The 19,058-nt window shown below is 34.7% G+C and overlaps 1 protein-coding gene across 8 annotated transcripts in view; it reads left to right on the top strand.

Annotated features, from left to right (window-relative positions):
* Positions 1-19,058, top strand: part of HEATR5A (HEAT repeat containing 5A) — a 57,436-nt gene that overhangs the window by 20,295 nt on the left and 18,083 nt on the right. For all 8 annotated transcript variants that reach the window (XM_031593787.2, XM_090141302.1, XM_090141298.1 and 5 more), the window contains 14 exons: positions 1,758-2,013; positions 3,114-3,269; positions 4,021-4,271; positions 7,341-7,452; positions 8,197-8,349; positions 9,950-10,049; positions 10,726-10,835; positions 12,223-12,386; positions 12,497-12,672; positions 13,046-13,151; positions 13,883-14,073; positions 14,512-14,671; positions 15,717-15,906; positions 16,491-16,660. In XM_031593787.2, the coding sequence (XP_031449647.2) occupies positions 1,758-2,013; positions 3,114-3,269; positions 4,021-4,271; positions 7,341-7,452; positions 8,197-8,349; positions 9,950-10,049; positions 10,726-10,835; positions 12,223-12,386; positions 12,497-12,672; positions 13,046-13,151; positions 13,883-14,073; positions 14,512-14,671; positions 15,717-15,906; positions 16,491-16,660 (2,295 nt within the window). The remainder of the gene's footprint in view (positions 1-1,757; positions 2,014-3,113; positions 3,270-4,020; positions 4,272-7,340; positions 7,453-8,196; positions 8,350-9,949; positions 10,050-10,725; positions 10,836-12,222; positions 12,387-12,496; positions 12,673-13,045; positions 13,152-13,882; positions 14,074-14,511; positions 14,672-15,716; positions 15,907-16,490; positions 16,661-19,058) is intronic.

Here is a 19,058-nt window from a genome sequence, read left to right as displayed (position 1 = left end):
AGACCTAGATATTCCAATGTTAATGGTATTGATGAACATTTACATGTTCAACAGTAGTGATTATTTTAATGTTGCAGTCTGTACAAGTATTTGATATGTCAGTATTGGCCAGGAAGGGAATTTTTAGGCATTTCAACTACTGTAGTGCAAAAAGCAATCTCTAGATTAGTTTGAATTACTTACGGAAGCTGCCTGATTTTGCACTGGAGCAGCTAGAAGGTACTCAGATTGTCTTCATGTTCAGCTCGTGCTAGGTGGGAACATGAACTTCTGGCAGAATGACAGAAAAGTCAGGGAAAAATATTTGTCTAGAAAATGCAAGCCAGACACCTAGGGTTTTCTATATATGCAGTCATTTCATTGATTTTTTTTTTTTTTTTTCTCCAGGAATAGGTATTTCATTTCAGTATTTTGACTACATGTACTTTCTAAAAAAAATTGTTTCCATTTTTCATGCATTTCTATGCTAATGCATACCAGTTCTAGATGATGTGCTCTGGCTGTGCTATCACAGTAAAATCAATGATGTTTCTGTAAGAAACACAGTTTTGTGTATACCGATGCCTGGAAGAAGGAAATGCTTTCGTTTATAAAATATATTGGTTGTTATTTGAATTGCAGCTTGTTATAATTTTTAAAATCTATAAGAAAAATTCTGAAGACGGCTTCTTATATATGGAAAAATAATTTGTATTTATTCAAGATATGGTCAAGTTCAAGATGTAGCCATGGCAATATGAGTCTTTGCAACCCTATTCTGTTAAATTCCTCAGTTTTCAAATCTGTAAAACAGTGGTAGTGTACTGGTACATTATTAAGCCTAAGTAGTATTTGTTAAGAGCTATTAATTGCTAATAGGATTTTCTTGTACAGTTTTTCCATCTGCATTACATCACTTTCTTTTGTGTAAATAGTTTAGTTGTTAATCTTGTACAGAAGTTGAAGTATATAAGAAGTAAATAGAGAAGTTTGTTGATATGGGTGGTATTTGTGAACATTTTTTTGAGGACTACTGCATATTCAATTGCATATACTCATTTTATGGCATTCACTTTTCTTGGTGGTAACACATCTATTCATTAAAAAACCCAACACATGCATATAGAAGGCATTTACAAGGGAGTGTATTCTGTAGCAAAATAAATGGTGTTCTGGTAATTAGATTTGTAAAGTGACACTGCATTCTTTCTCTTTGTTATGATGTCCACAGTCTTTATGGTACCTCCACTGCAAAGCAAACAATGAAAATTCATTGAGATTAAGAGCAGTGCTTGGGGGCTGCAAATGTTCTCTAATTCCAAGCCTGTAATAACAAAATTCTCTCAGGGTTATGGGTTACAGTATTGTAACATAGTAGTTCTTAAAATGCATTCATACATTAAATTTGTGTTCCGTGTGCAGAATGTTAAATAGCTAGAAGCTGTTGTTTAGTGAGACCAAACACAGTGTTTTACATAACAAGTGCCTGTGCAGGGTAAACTGCCATTTCTCACACTCTGGAATGAAATAAAGTAGGCAAGCAACTTGAATTAACTTACAGTCAAACTAAGCTGTGTTATTGCTGGAATATTTTTTAGGTCTACGTTTTTGACCTGCTACCTGCAGGTGAGAACGTACCAGATTTATGAACTCAATTCAGTGATTTTGTATTTCTAGCATTGCACAGAGGCATAAGTAATTATGTATGTGGGATAGCTGATAGCAGTTTTCCAGATGATTTTCCTCTAAAACATGACTTCTTTTCAAATCTTTTCCAGGCGTATGTGGTATTTGTCTCTACATTAGGAGGACAGTGGCTTGAAAGGAACTTCTCTGCCTTCCTTTCTCATATTCTAGATCTTGTTTCTCAGTCTCACCCTAAGGCTACTCAGAATCAGATGGATGCTATCGGCTGTCGCTGCTGTGTTTCATTTATCCTTCGAGCTACAGTAGGAGGCCTTCTTGGGGAAAAAGCTCAAATTGCAGCTGCCAAGGAGATTTGTCAGGCCATCTGGAAACTGAAGAAAGTTGTGGGTATGGATCTAACAAGATTATCCATTTGGGCCTCTGTTTTTTCTTTAAGTGGTTGTCTAACTTCCTAATCCAGAAACTGCAGAAAAATAACATCTAGTGCTGATTTATTACCATAATAATTTTGAAGGTTTTTGATAGTGTGTTTTGTTTTTGACTTGGGCTGTTTCTTTTTTTTTGTTAGTATGTGTGTAGATACTAACATTTTCTTTTTTTACTTTAGCTACTTACTCCCTAGCAAAATCACTTTAACCACTTACAAATATAACAGTATAATGAATCTATGCAGGAATGGAACGCAGGCAGTATTGTAAAATGACAGTTGACAGTTGATACACATCTATCCGCGTTCTGCTTTCCTGTTCAGTACATATGATGCTACTGATGGTTTGTTCCTAATTGTAAAAAGGAGTATTTCTCCTGAAGAAAACAGGTAGTCAGGTACATAGTTTCCAAGCAAACTGCTGATCTCCCACCATCATTCTTGCAGGGAGGAGGGGGGGTGAAAGAGTATACTGCTGCATACTGTGTTCTGTTTATGTATCTAAATCATAAATGTCTAAACTGACATAATAATTTGTGTCTCAAAAGATGAAATTAAGAAACAGAACAAGTAAACTTTTTTTTTCCCCGTTTTTATTTCATCCCTATTACTGTGTCTATCCTCCCCCTTCTTGTGCCTCATTCATTCTTGTGCTCTTTCTTTCTTTCCTGTGATTTTTTCCTGTGTGCATAATCTAACAGGTTATATTAATTCCTTGGCAAAACATGACCTCTTAAAGTCATCTTTGCGAAAGCTGGGAATAGCATGCTTCTTATTAGCCACTGTTCTCATCAAGTTCAGATCAGCAGTTTGGTGTTAATTTTTTTTTCTTTTCCATTTTGTCTTTCCAGCTGCCCTCACAGACATTTAAGTGATAGATATATACTTGCCTTAATGAAAGTAAGCCTTTATGAAAACAATTTGATCAATGATTAAAGTGGTAATTATAAAAGTTTGTTTAGTAATACAGACAAACTACCATAGCAAAACCCTTTATCTGATCGCTTTGTTTCATTTATGGTAGCAATTTCATGGAGTTCTTCCTATGTTATGTTATCAGATGCTTCAGTGAGTGACAGTAACTTGGAGACACGAATTAGTACAACAGATGTAACAGCAAGTCAGCATGCACTTGTTTGTGCGCTTCAAGAACTTGGAAGTCTCATCCATGGCTTAGGAACTACAGCAGCACCATTACTACAGGACTCCAGTACAGGTATGTGCCCTGATGTTTTTTTCATGTATGAGAATATAAAATATAATCCCATTTTTACTATGATCTTCTATGATTGCTTGTGGCTGGACTGTTAACTCTTTAAAATTCGTTGGCATGGGAAATAGTCAATATGTGCAGTTTGCAGTTTCTTCACCCAGTCCTTTTTATTTCTGGACTTTCTGTTTCTTCTTCTAACAAAAAGGAAGAAGGGAAGTTTTTGCATGCCATATGAAATTTCCGGGCCTTGACCTAGGAGGTTCAAATTATCTCTTGTCTGCACTATTATGTTCATTTAAAAATAAAATATAGGAAAAAAATTAGTATCAAATTTAACTTCATTAAGAATTGTATTTAAACAGAGTCAGTTTGATCAAGATGAACGTCTTCATCTGTTTTTCTTGCTTGCAGTGAGAATGTTTTCTTCTGGATAGGTTCATGTGGGTGTCTTTTTTCCTTGAATGTGTTTCTGATTCCTTGAGAATGATTACAGAGTTTTTAATTTGCCTTGGTGAATAACCAGGTGATATTTTAGGGTTTTTTCACTCTATTACTTTTTGGGGTAGTATTTTCTTTAAAGAGTTGTTTTTAAATTTGATGACAAATATATTTTGTGATAAAATCACTAGTACTTTTAAAAGAAGTACAGAAATTAGATACTTGATAATTCCTTATACGTTTTGCTTGCTGACATCATCTTAGAGATCATCTGTTTGCCAGCTTTGTAAATGTGTTCATGCATTTTATTTTTTAGGAGTTCTGGATGCAGTAATTTCTGTAATCCTTCATCCCAGCATTCCAGTTAGACTCACAGCAGCTTGGTGTTTACGCTGTATTGCAATAGCATTGCCCTCCTACGTGTCTCTACTGTTGAATCGTTGCATTGAACGTCTGAATGCATTGAAATCCTCCCCAGAAGCAGTAACTGGCTTCAGTTTTGCTATTGCTGCTTTACTGGGTGCAGTAAAACACTGTCCTCTGGGAATTCCACATGGAAAAGGGAAGGTATGGTCTGAATTACAGACAATTATTTGATGTTTTTTTGCAGCAATATTTGCATGTGTTCTTCATCACATGATTACAAAACCCAAGATACTGATGTAGTATTTTCTTTCTACAAGAAGGGGATTTCAAAGCATAATCATGAAAGAGCAAGTGTTTTTCTCAGATGTGCCAGGATTTTGAATTTTTTTGGAAAGTTCATTAGTGATTTTACTAACCATTAACACTGATATATTTTTGTAGTGGAGAAGATTGTTAGGTATTTCTACTGTAATAGAGGTCGATTCTCTGGGTCTATGAGGACTTAAATTTAACTGCTCTCAAAAAACAGTTTACCCAAGGAAAACATTTCTAGAGTGGAGTTAAGTTTTTCAGAATTTATAACAAAATTATTTTCAAAGGACAAAATCTTCTGTAATTTTGTAGTTGGGCTAAATTAGAAAGCTGTCATTTTTCTTCCTCTTTTACCCAAGAGAATGGTCAGCTGAAGAAGTTCTGAAATGTATCAGACTTCACCAAAGGAAGAGATTTTTCTTTTAACAAAAAATTTAAATAAACAGACAAGTCCTACTGCGTGCTACAGTGTTAGAAGTAAGCTCATTCAAACATAGATTAAACCAAAGCAATATTTTCCATTCTCAACAATGACCCTGCAGTCTTCACTTTAATCAGGCATTACACCAATAACAATAATTCTGTTTTATCTTAAAAGTGCTTAGTTAAGTCCAACCATTTTTAATCAAGTCTGACTGATATACATTTTCTTATTCCTTCATAGGATTTAACAGAAATCAGTTTCTTGCATTGTCTGAGATAGTTTTGCTATTCTCTCTACTGGCATGGATAGGATATACTGTGTTCTGAAGTTTGGGGGATATCCAGATAGAGAAATGAAGGCTGGGAAAAGAAGCTGTTTCCACCTCAGTGAATATTGTATCCACAGAGTTGCTCACAGTTGGAAAAACATGGTGCAGCACAAATATCAGCAGTGCATGCTAATTTTTTGCAAAATGCAGAAACTTACCTTCTCGCTTCTTGTAACGTCCATTGGCTCTGATTGGGATGTTTTCAGGAATGGCACACTTTGATGAAGGGACTGTGGATTTTGTATTACTACAGCTCTGTGAAATGAAAGGAGTGCTTTAATATAATAGCACAAAATCACTCTTGCTGTGATTCCAGGCCACCTGCCCAATGTTACAGAGCTCTGGCAATTCCACACCACTCCTTAGCAGACATTGCTAGCTACAGTTCTCAACATTCAGTATATTAACTGCTGATGAAACAACTTATATTAAAAAAAAAAAAAGTCCATTTTCTTTAGCTTTTAAAAAGTTTTTCTAGTGATAGACTCACCAGGGGCTTTATCTTTCAAGGGGAAAGAACAAAATGAGTGTCGTTTGCCTGCTTGTACAGAAAAGTGCTATTCAATACTATACACCTAAACAGAGCTACAGTATCTATTTGATGGGGAAACTTACTAATTTACAAAGCTATCTTTTAGAGAAGTAGAATAGAATCAAATAGTGCTAATAGGAGGTATGGGAAAGCAAAGAAAAGTGTGGGAGAAACAGTGTATTTTGTACTAAGCTGGCAGGGAGGGAGAACAGAAGAGCTAACAGAAGCCCTTCTCCATTATTTTCTAGGAGCACTGCCAGATTCCAGACTAATTCTTCTGAGGAACTGAAAGAGAGCAGTGTTAAACAGAGCAGTTTTGAAAAGGAGATGCCAAACGTAGACAGTAGTGACCTGGACAGAAACTGCTTTAAATTTTACCTTTGATAGAGTGGTTAGAGTTACAGGTAGAACCTATTCAAAGCAAGGAAATAATTAGTGGGTTTGTACATAACGTTCTGTACTAATGCTGGTACTTCAAAAAATCCTTCAGAAATATGTATTAGTACATGAAGAGAAAAATTATTAGAAATCATTAGAAATCCTTTCTAGAATGCTTCTTCATCAGGTAATTTGAATATAATAAATGATTAGTCATTTTTATTGGAATGATTTAGCAAGGGTGCTTTTTTAACTAGAATCAAATACTATAAATCTATTAAATTTGTTCATTCACAGCCAATAGCACTACTGAGGAAAGTAATATTTTACAGTCTGTTAATATCAATGAAATTCTGCACGTATACAAATTGAAAATACTCATGAAGACAAATTTCATGTGCAAATAAGTTATAGAGAGCTATTGTCTATATTGAGGCTATTAATGATAATATTGATAATGGTGTTTCTTATTAGTAATACTTATTTGTAAGCAATTTGTTTTGGCAATCAAATATAATGCAGTAAGAAAGAAATACTTTTTAATGCTTAAGAAATATGTATGTATGTAAGACATAATATGAAGCCAACCAATTGCAGAATACTTTTACAAGCTTTTGGTAAGTTTCTGCATTTTGCAGAAAATTAGCATGTACTGCTGATATTTGTGGGCTGTTATCCATGGACATATGTATGATCTTCCATGCAAATTCTAGATAGCTTGTGTTCTTTTAACAGGCGCAGATTATCACCTTGCGTTTTGCATGTCAGAAATCACATGCAGTTATTGTGGAGAAGCTAAGACAGGATTGATTTATGTCTTGGCATGCCCTTCTTTGTTCATTGGTCATTCATACTATTTGTTGAATTAAGTACTGTCAGCAAAAATGGTAGGACATATTTAAAAAAAAAAAAAGACATTTTACTCCTCTCGATACTTCTTCTGAGCTCTAATTCATATGTCTCTTTGCTTTTCTTTCTACATAGTGGCATAAGTAGAATATCAGAACACTTATCTTTCCTATGCATATTTGTATCAGAGTTGTCAGCTCTTATTTCACTATTGGTAGAAGAAGGGACAAAAAGAGGCTAATATAGCTGGCTCCCCACAGCACCTGTTGAAGCCATCCTAGTAGTGCTGTCAGTCATTGCAGCTTCATAAGCCTAAGTGTAAGTGGAAGATGATGTTCTATTTGGGGATAGTGAAATACGGTTAAGTACTGCAGCAAATGCAATTGGGAAAAACATCTGATTTCTAGGATGCTGATGCTCTTTTTTTCCCTCTCTTTAACTTTGAAGGTAATCATGACTGTAGCAGAAGATTTGTTGTGTTCTGCTTCTCAGAACAGTCGCCTTTCAATGCAGCGAATGCAGGCTGGATGGCTGTTAATAGCAGCCCTCATGACATTAGGTAATAGCTGTGTACTGTTTTACTTAACTGAGCTGTTCTATGTGAAAAGGCTGTTAGATTCAAATTTATTGTTAGATCACTGGAAACAGTGTTCAAAAGGCAGTGATTGGGTGGGACCGCAATTAATTAAATTTAGAAGACAAGCTTAAAAGTTAATCTAATCAAATGTCCTTGTGATTATGAATATTTACAGTGACTTTATTTTATTCAAAAAAATATCTTATTAATTTTGTGCTGGGATAGAACAGTTTAATTCTCTCTAAATGTTACTCTACTTTCTGATTAGTGATCAGGTTATTGACTCTAAAGTATGTTCTCAGTTTTGTTCATGTTTTTTCAGTCACTTGTTTTCAGCTATTATTTCTGCCTAACACTCCCAGAGTTCTCTTGGATTAAAGAAAACCCACCTTGTACGTTAACCTATAGCAAATGTTACCTTTTCTGAACATTGCTATTGCATATTACATCTCTTTTGTGCTGGTGATCCACACAGTCTGTGCTTGGTAAAACAGAAGTCATAGTTGATGACCTACTAGTAAATGTATCAGTGGGTATGTAGTCATGTATGAACGTGGAATATCAGGTAAATTTCCCTGAATCTATGAAGTATGAGTAGGCTGGGAAAATAGCATAAGGATGTGTTTGCAGCTGTAATGATTTTGTGAACATAGTAAAAAGAACCAAAGAGAACTCTTGGATATTTTTGAGTCTTCACATTGGCATGACAGCTGTCAATACCTACAGGTCCTGCAGCTGTCCAATACCACCTTCCACGGATACTTTTACTGTGGAAGTGTGTCTTTCCATCATCTCCTAAAGACCTAGAAACAGAGAAGACGCGAGGAGATTCGTTCACATGGCAGGTAACTCTGGAAGGCCGTGCTGGTGCTCTCTGTGGTAAGTTGAATGTACGATTCTTCATAGTTAGACTCGTAATTTGCTTTTCCTTCTGAAAGATCAAAGATACTCCATATTGCTTTTTTTTTTTCCACTGAGTGGTAGAGAATATATTTGTCCCCCAACATTACAAGCCTGTGTGTGTGTATACATATATATATGTGTGTGTGTATATGTAATATGTGTGTGTGTGTATTTACCTATGCATTTCTGTGTATTCTCTCTACAACTACCTGAAGGGGAGTTGTGGTGAGATGGGGGTTGGCCTCTTCTCCCATGTAGCTAATGACTGGACAAATGGGAATGGCCTCAAGTTGTGCCAGGGGAGATTCAGGTTGGACATCAGGGAAAACGTCTCCTAAAGACTGATCAAGTGCTGGAGTAGGCTGCCCAGGGAGATGGTGGAGTCTCACCGTCACTGGAGTTATTTAAGAAATGCCAAGGTGTACTGAGGAGCGTGATTTAGTGGAAAATACTGGTGATAGGTGGATGGTTGGGCTTGGATAATTTTGGAGGTCTTTTCCAACCTTGGTGATTCTATGATTCTGTGTGTATTTTGTAATTGCAAAACAAACAAAAAAAATACTGCTGGTAGAGGGTTTTTGCTCATGTTCTTCAATTCAGTTGACCAGGCTGTGAATGATATAAGGAATGCCTCTCTTCCTTAGCGTGTTTATCCCAGTAACATCTGAGGAACCAAACCAGGATACTTTCTCGTGTCTCCACATTATTAGTGTACGACCAGTTCTGCTTTCTAATGGCTGACTTACTGTAAAATAGATTAAGTGTATCAGTCTAGCAAATTTGCAAGAATAGAAAGACTCAGGTAAAAATTACAATTTGGCTGCTGTCTGGTAGGCTGCATTTTGTTCATTGTGAAATTTTAGGAATTTGGGTTTCTAAGATACTGTTTCACTGCTCTTGAAGTACTTAATGTGTTGCAGTCATAAATTCCGGTATACTCTAGAGTCCTTGGCAAAGCAGAAGCATGTTCCACAGTGTAGCAATCCACTTTCTTTTACTGTTAAAATTTGTCAGGAAGTGTGGAATTCATCATTAATTACTTAGGTTACTTGTAAAATAAAATTAACGTTTTACTATTTGTTTATTGTGGAAATAGGTCTTTTATGCTTTGTATTTTCGGTGTACCTCTTGAAATAGTAATTCAAATTTAATTATCTGTAAATAATAAAAAATACTTAAGTACATGCAAGCTGTTTCTTAAAGCATAGTCATTAAGTGAAATTTAAAGAGAAAAGTAGCAATGTAAGCCAAAGGTAATTTAATCATCATACTTCTCCCATATTTTTTCCTTTATTGCTGTTATTATCATGGAATTATCATGAAGTTGGGTTTTGTTCCACCAAAAAGTAAAAAAAAAAATGCTTTGGTACAAATGTCCGAGCTGAGACACAAAAGCAATGAATTTGTGAATGTGAGTTTTTTTCATTTATGATTTTATCAGTTTAAGTTACTATTCAAAATACCTTTCATTTTATAAATGCTTTTAAAAATGGAAATTTAAAAATTTTAAGAGAGGTAATTATGCATTTTTTTTCCTGTGTGTGTCACTTTAATTAAATTCAATTTCTTTTTTTAGCAATCAAAAGCTTCGTTTCCCACTGTGCTGGTCTTCTTACAGATGAAGTTCTTCAGGGACTTCTTCCTCCTCTCCCAAGTGCTGTTGATTTACTGACACAGTAAGTGTATCAAGCTGTTAAATGTAGTTCTGATTTTGAAAAGCTACGGGGGAATTCTCTTGCATTTCATTTAGTGCACTTTCTAAAGAACTTTCTTTTCAAAGCACAAAAATTAGAGTGTAGGGTTTAGCAGTGTCGTGACTTTAGCTGACGTAGTAATGTGTATTGCAGATTCCAGTATTGTATAAAGAAATTAAGGGAAGAAGTTTTGTCCTTTTATTAAATTAATGCCTTTTTTCTGCTTCTTTTTTAAAAATCAAACTTGCACATTTGTTTGTATACATGGTCATTTTTTTTAATACAATAATAAACTGGGACAAAAAGATAGTTATTTTTTACACTTAGATTGACAACTAAGCTGGAAAGGATTTCATAATTTAACTTTTGCCTTATGTCAGACATATCTGCAGAAAATTAGCTGTAATAAATACAGGTGCAGTCAAGGAATAGAAAACTTTATTTATCTGGTATTAAATTTAAATAAAAGACCGGAAGTGTTAACTGAGAGGTTCTCTCAGATGATGTGAAATAGTTTAGCTTCTGCTATTGCTACTGCAAATCAAAACAGTATTTATAACACATACAGAAATTATTTAGTAGGTTCTGGTACAAATAGAACCAGACTTAATAATCCTTGAACTCTTTAACATCTCTAATGCACTTTTTATGTTTTAAGGCTTTCTTCAATCTCTAAGTCTTACGGAAATTCTTTAAAAGCATCATCAACGGTTTACAGACATAAACTTTATGAATTACTGGCAGTATTGCCTCCAAAAATGTATGAAGGTATGTATTCTTACAAAGAACACCCTTAGAAACATTACAGATGCATGTTTTAAATTTTTCTTCAACATATACTCAGCTAGCAAGATTTAGTTTAACCTTTTGTAATACATTTTATTCCTTCTGTTTATATTTCATGAAACTGTAATGAAGTCCCAATGATCTTGAAAAGCTAGTGTTTGTGATCCTTTTTTCCCCTCTTTTTTTAGAAATAAAGACTTTTGTGCTGCTTTTAGTTGAAACTTGAAGGTGGACAACATTGTGACTTTTTAATTATTTGGGGAATAATAATACGTTGTTATAATAATTTAGCCAATCGAATGTGATCCATTCAAATAACTCAATTTAACAGGCTCACAGAATGGCTGAGTTTGTAAGGGATCTTTGGAGGTCATCTGTTCTGAACCCTGCTCAAGCAGGGAAATCTAGAGCAGGTTGCCCAGGACCATGTCCAGACAGATACATTAAACTTATCCTTTTCAAATTGATGATGAAATGTTTGCTTTTAAAGAAAAATGTGAAGAAAATCTGAGGACAGATTCACTGTTCCTTAGTAGAACATAATTTGCCATATTTAAAATCTAACTTTCCAATATAGTGACTAATAATAGATCAACTAAAACATTATTTTTTGTCATTTTAAAATTGTCATATGAATAGTTCATCACTTATTGGACTGAAATAAGGAACCAGAGTGTTTGATAATTATGAAGTACAAGGGTATTTCATCAGGACAGAGAGATGTGCCAGCCAGCCATTTAATTGATTGCATCCTCTATTATCATGGAGGGAATACTTCCTCAGATAATCTGCTCCATCTAGTGGTAAATGCTCCATGAATTCTCATAAGGACAAATCCCTGATTTCTCTGCCTTAAAGCTGTTGTCACATTTTAAGTCTGAATGTAACAATTGCTATGTATACACTATGTGTGTAAGATTTATTTCTGAATCTAAGCTTAAAATAATGGATGTGACAACTCCATCCCTCAGAGCAAGTTTGGGTTTTTTTCCTTTTGTTACAGGGGACCAACATTTTATAGAATACAAAATTTGAGGTTGAGCAGATTTAACAGTTGTTTGGTTTGAGATTTCTGCATATAGTCTACCTATTGAATTTTCTGTTTTGCAGCATGACTTGTAAAGCCTGAATCTTGTAATAGATAGCAAGATCCTAGCTGAGACTGTTATAATCTAGAGCCAATAAATGAAGTTTAAAAGATTTGGGGGAAGGCAGTGGGTTGTGGGGTTTATTTTAAATAAATGAATAATAACCTTAAAATCACAATGCTGAATTAACAGATGTCATTTTCAGCATAAATACGTTCATGCTCACAAAGTTTCACATTGCAAGTAATTAACAAAATTTTAAAAATGCTTTTCATTTAAAGGAAGTTTCCATGCTGTTCTGAAAGAGTTAGTGGTGGACTTAACTATACCAGATAGCCAGATTGATGCCTCTACGTTCTTGCTTCCACCCCTTTGTCATGAGGATGATCTCCTTTTACTTGGTCCCTTACTGCAGGAGACTGACCACCAATTTATTGAAGAGCAGGTATTCTGGTATACTGGTATATTGTATACTGGTAGTATTGTATTTTCATTCGGTTCTACTTCTTTAGGTCAGTGCAGGTTATGGCTTGATCACTTGTATCCCTCTTACAGCTCCTTTTAGGTAACAACATAGCTGGAGGCAGCCTGGAATACGACCCTTACTCCATATATGAGAAACTTGCAAAACGTGACTCAGTACCTAAACCACTACCTCCCACATTGTCTGTAATTGCTGCAGCAACTGGTCTTTTTGGAGTTATATTTTGCCATATAGCAGAAACTCACAGGTAATGTAGTAACTTCAACTGTTGAGAGATTTGGGGGATGCTGAAACATGGTCAGTGTACTTGAGATGAAACAGTAGAAAACAATTCTGAGTCAGTTATGAAAGTGAATTCCATGAACCACATGAATAAAATCATTAGGATGAGAAAATTAGATGTTCTGTTTGAAGTTACTTGTGATGAAAAGACACATCCAGAAGTAGGTTACTGTAATCATGTTTGTAGTAGACAGCTATGCCACTCAAAGGAAAATGCTCTGAACTTAATACTTGATTTATTTCACCTCACTTTCTCAATAAAATAACATGAAAAGCTGGATTAGTTTTCTTCTTCTTTTTTAAAAATTCTCTGAGGTTTTGTTCCCTTTTTATTTAAGGCTCCAAGTGTTAGAACAGTTGTTGAATTCTATAAAGCAAACGAAAGGATCTCGCCAGCAAATAGTGCAATTAAATGTTGTGTCAGCCTTTTCTACATCTTTAAAGGTAAATTTCCTTTGTTTCTCTCTTTCCTTCCTCTCCATTTCTGAAACGTTGCTTCCTATCATTCAAATGTGTCTATGTAGACGTTCTTACTTTGATTCATCAAGTTAACCAGTCCTGCTGTTTTCCGTGGCAATATTTGTATTTGTAATATATTCCGTAAGTGCTACAGAGCCATAGTTAATTTTTTTCTATTTTTTAAGATTAAAGGATAATGATAAGAATTTGTAGTATACTATAGTCTATGCTACCGTAATTCAAATAAGAAAGAGATCAGGAAATTCTGTTTCTGTCATTCCTGTCTTTACCACTATTTCTCTCAGATTTCTTACTGTAGGAAAAAAAAAAAAGGTAAAGATGGGTTTAAAAAAAAAGTACTTTATATGTATTTTCCTCCGTTCGTGTGCAGTTTTCATTCTTTCCTTCTTTGTTGTTTTTTTTTTTTTCAAACTAAAAATGTTTTCATGGCAGGCAAGAGCTTAATAGTGCAGTATTATTTTTCTGGCAAATTTAATATGCAATTCAGACAACTGCTTTATTTTTTGTAATTTTTTTTTGACTGAAATTCAGTTAGAATTCTAATTCTTGAAGAGCAAATAAAAATTGAGGAACTCCACAAATAAGATGGAAAGAAAATCAAATTCCTTCTTCAGATCTTGTAATTTTTCCATAACTGATAGAAAAACATTCTGATTACTGTACTGAAGTTTGATATATCTACTATCTATTTGTAGCACTTGGCTAACTGCAAGGAAAGTTTAGGTCCAGAAGAAGTTAGAAGATCTGCCCTGACATTGGTTCTGAGTGCCTTGGAAAGCAATAATCCACTTCTGAGGTGTGCTGCTGCAGAGTGTTGGGCCAGGTTGGCTCAGGTGGTTTCTGACAGTGCCTTTACTGCTGGGTTAGCACAAGTTAGTTTTGACAAGTAAGTTCAAAGAACTACAGTAAATTTTTGTGCGAGTTTATAAAAACACTTAAGAAATATTGTGATAATAATTTAAAGAAAAGTTGTAGAAGCTGGTTTCCTTGATGTTCATTTTGAAGTAACAAGAAAAAGCACTGTTTGATTTCTGTATGCAGCTCTTAGTTTTTCTGTTCTTTTAAGATTATAGTCTTAAGTAAGCACATAGACTTTCAGATAAGTTTAATGGCCTTTTTTCCTAGCAACATTTATTTAAGTACGTCTAAAATGTTTTTGGTACTCCTTTCAGATGATAGATGATTAACTTACAGTTTCATCAGTGTAACAATGTCTAATCAAGTGTTTTACTTACGATGTACTAGAATTTTCATTTGTACTTGTGCTGATGTAATATCAGTCTTGGTGATCACATTGACAGCTTTCTTTCCTTGTAATTAATAGGCTAAAATCTGCTAGAGATGTGGTATCAAGAACAGGCCACGCTTTGGCACTGGGGTGTCTGTATAGATACCTAGGAGGAATAGGTTCTACTCAGCATCTGAATGCATGTGTTGGAATCCTTTATACTTTATCTCAGGACAGTACTTCTCCTGATGTACAGGTACTTGTCACTTATCTAAAAATGTTATGTTACAAATTAACTGATTGATATTTTAGCATAAATGTTCATTCTTACAACATTTTACAACCTGTTAGATGTATCTCACAGGTGATGAGTGGAGTAGTAAAAGCAATGAGAATAGCCTATGCTCAAAATCTACCTTCCGAACAAGACCTAGAATGAGATAAGAGAGGTTCTTATTTTGATGATCAATGAGAGTGATAAAGCTAAGCTAAACTGTCTTTATAAACAAGATCTGATGTTTTAGGAGTTGATTAATTTCATATTCACCATATCTTGACCTTAACTAGATGGCACCTGCTTTTTTTTCTGTTCTTGTCAGTTTTTCTCTGCTACAATACGTGCCTCACAAATTTTTTTCATGAAGGCATATGTAGTAAATAACAGGGTTTTGAAGCCTGAATGCTATAGAACTTAGTATAGTTCTTTGAGTAAGGCAAAATGGTCTGAAAATTAATTCAAATGATTTCTCTGTGGCTAAAACTGCTTTCAATTAGAATACTTTTAAGAGACATAGTGCTTATTCTATGGTTTGTATAAATCTTAAAGAATTTTTGTAACCTCGTTTACAATATGTTTACTTACAGTAGCACTGTATGTTCATGTGAAACAGATTTGGTCTCAATTACTTTGCACAGTAGCCAAAATATTGTTTCAACTGCTCTGTTATATTGACTTTGGTAACTATTGTTCTTGTACATGGGACTATAAAATGTTTTACAAACAATATATTTGAGGAATAATACTCACTAAAAATTAATTTACTATTAATTTCTTTTTTAATAAACAATTTTAAAACAGTTCTTTCATTGCCTAACAGAGTTACTAAAAAAAAATAATAAATATATATATTCAAAATTGAACGTGTGATTATTGAAAGTTCTTTCTAACACCTCAATTTGCCTCTTTGGAACCTAAAAGTACACCTTTATTACATTTAAATTGAATTTCTTTGAACTAGCAAATTTTTAAAAGATTTTGTTTATCATATATATGTTACATGATTGCTTCATTTATTTTATAGGCATGGGCACTACACTCTCTATCACTGATAGTAGATTTAGCTGGCCCCTTGTACTATGTGCATGTGGAACCTACCTTATCTCTTGTTCTCATGTTGCTGTTGACTGTGCCTCCTACATACACTGAAGTTCACCAAAGCCTCGGTCGCTGTTTAAATGCACTTATTACCACACTGGGCCCTGAGTTGCAAGGTGAGCAATGTACAATATTATCAGCCTTTTTTGGTTTAGTAACAAAATTATTAAATATTATTCGAATGTATAATTAAAATCTAATATGCAAATATTGAGCTTTTTCTTTCTTGCGAGACAGTATTCCACAGGCCATGAGCTCATGCAATCAAGATGACTATTGTTCTTCCAAAAACAGTCCTTCCTTTTGACATCTTTCCTTTGGTTTGGAATGGCTCTCCAAGGATGTGTCTTGGCTGATAATTCTTACTTTTAGCATGAAGATAGAAGATATTCAAAGAGTTTGGAGCCAGTCTGTGTCTTAGCTGTGATGCAGATATGTAAAATTTGGCTGGCTAGTGGTGCAAGTGGTGCATATTTTACTGGTGCAAGTAAAAGATTTACTTACCTGAACACTGAAATTTCCTGAGTCTGATATCCCTCAAGGCAATGATACCAGAGTATAACAGATATAGACAATGTTCTTCAAAAGGATGAGTTATAGGTGGCTTGGGAAAAAGGATGAGTTATTATGTTTTGAAAGAAAAGTTGATGTTTTTAAAGAACAAATGAACAAAATTAAGTATTTTTTTCTCTGAATATAGGCAGCAGTGCTACAGTTTCAGCCTTAAGAACTTCCTGTCTCCTGGGCTGTGCAGTGATGCAAGATAATCCTGACTGCCTTGTTCAGGCTCAAGCCATCTCTTGCCTTCAGCAGCTTCACATGTTTGCTCCTCGACATGTCAACTTGTCCAGCCTTGTAAGCTGCCTATGTGTGAGTACATGTTTACTCATCCACATCAATACAATACTAGCTGTATTTTAAAATCTTGTGTTCAGAAACGCTTTAAAAATGCAAAGTTTTCTTAACTGGTGTAACTTATCATTACATGATGGTGGGATGTTTCATATCCCCTATAGGCATGTATTCTCTATATTTTTAATTATATACTCAGTTCCTGCTCCATCTTAATGAGAGCACATTCTGTAGAAATCTTGTTCTTCTGAACTACTTTGAAAGTGTGTTCTTATTGAGGCCAACTATCTGGCAGAAAATACCATCCATTTTTGCACTGGATTTTTACCAGCTATTTTATGCTGGCCATTGTTTTTCCTCTGCTGCATTTACATCTTTGGTGCGGAGGGGGAAGAAATCCTCAGCATGTGTACTAATTAACCAAGACAGTTCTCAGTAATTATTTTTAATGATGGTGAAAAACTGTAGCTTTCTCTATTTTGTAATTTCTGTAGAACTAATTATTTAGCGTGTTAATTCGGTAGTCAGTATAGTTCTTTTAGACACGTAAGTAATAGTCTGAAACTAGGTATTTGGCATAAATAAAATTAAGCACTATTTGATAGAAGAGGTGTTTTTTTTTATTTCCAGCTATTTGTTTATTTATTTACCCCAAAGTATTTATTTTTAGTAGGTGCTGTTCCCAAACACTTAGTTCTATCAAGAAAATAACAATATTTTTCCAGTAACTATTAGTTAATTGTGTCTTCTTAGGATCTAGGGTTTTTTGCTGTTGTTTGTTTGTAAATAAAACTCCAACTAATATCCCTGTAAATCAGAGGTGCAAAGACAATAAAATGATTGTTTTTTTGTTGTTTGTTTGTTGTTTGCTTTTAAATTTATGCTGTGTATCACCATTCTTATTTGCATTTCCCCCTGAGTAGCATTTGTGTATCAATAGTAGCCATATAGACCATTATTGGCTTTGTATAAAGTTCAGACATCTTCTATTTATCTTAATTTTGCTTGAGTGCAAACATGATTGTGGGAGGCTGGAAACACTTGGAAGGACAAATTCTTTTAGCCTCACATTGTCTTAAGCATGAAATTTGCTGGTTACAGAAGAACTGGAACTCATCTGATGTGTCCTTTCTTCTAACATAAAACAGCTACAATTTTTTCTGTAAAGTGCAGAGGTTTGTTTTTTTTTTGTTTTTACATTGATAGAGTCATAACAAATCACATGATTCATTCTCTTGCACAGAGGATGTGTTAGCATTTGGGATCATTGGAATGTCCATGGAGTTTGCAGTCTGCTTCCATGTACAGTACAATCTCTTTAATAACAAGTAGCTACAAATAAAGAGGAGGTCATGAAGAAGTCTTTCTGTCTGTATGACGTTACTGTTATTATTTTTTACAAATTGCCTCAAAGTACTAAATAGAGTACCTTATGAATTTTTATATGATATGTATTACTGAATTAAGAAGAAGCATGTCTCATTGCTTCTGTGTATGTGTTTGTGCAGGAAGTGTCATTCATGAGTGTTAGCAACAGAAAATGTTTGAGTATTTGCTTTGCAGATCTATGAGAAGATAGTTGCACAAGCAAACTTACACATTTGCAAAACTCACCATTTTTCCCATGGAGTTTCCCCTTGCTACATCACCATCTAGGTAGGGAAGCAGAGCAAATCATTGAATTGGCCCTGAGATCTGCCTTTGACTGTACTTGGCACACAGGGTGACTTTTGGCAAGTCATTATCTATAAGTGCAAATTTTTACATGTCAAGAACAAGGTGTGATGCCCCTCCTCTACATTATTTTGGAGTCTTTGAAGTCAAGAATTAAAGCTAGATATGAGATTCTTTGGATATTCACCATTATTTATTTAAGACAGAAAAATAAGAAAGGTAAAGAATCTGTGATCAGATAAGTGATCTTTAAACTTGCTTCTCTATCCTCTTCCCCTGTGATTTCCAGAAAGTTTCTTATTTCTAACTTGCTTGCATTAGGCTTGTCAACATAACTGATATGGCAGCTGCAAGCTAACTCCTCCACCTGCATTCACATCCCCTAGACCAAGACATCTTTCAGGACTCCAAAGTATTTAGGCCATTCAGTTTGTGACAATTTTAGCACTGATAAAACATGAGTCAGGCAAAGGCTTCACCAGTTCTTTTTTTTCTTGTGTATTTCTTTGTTTGTTTGTTTGCGTATACATCTGTCATTACTAGCAGCCCTTCTACAGCTTCTTCAAGTATCCTTGTTTGTCAATTCGATCTTTTTAGATGGGACTTTGCATCTAACAGATCCTATCAGTTGAGCTCTTTGCTCCAACAGAGTAGAAATGATATGCTTTTCATCATGCCTAGCATTAGCTCTAACAATTTTTTTTTAAATACAGACTTCCAGAGACCTTGTCTGTGGAAGTTT

The sequence above is a fragment of the Phasianus colchicus genome, chromosome 5 (genome assembly GCF_987193195.1).
Source record: "Phasianus colchicus chromosome 5, bPhaCol1.hap1.1, whole genome shotgun sequence".
NCBI lineage: Eukaryota > Metazoa > Chordata > Aves > Galliformes > Phasianidae > Phasianus > Phasianus colchicus.
The sequence above is the reverse complement of the archived record's forward strand: the minus strand, read 5'-3'. Positions and strand labels throughout refer to the sequence as shown.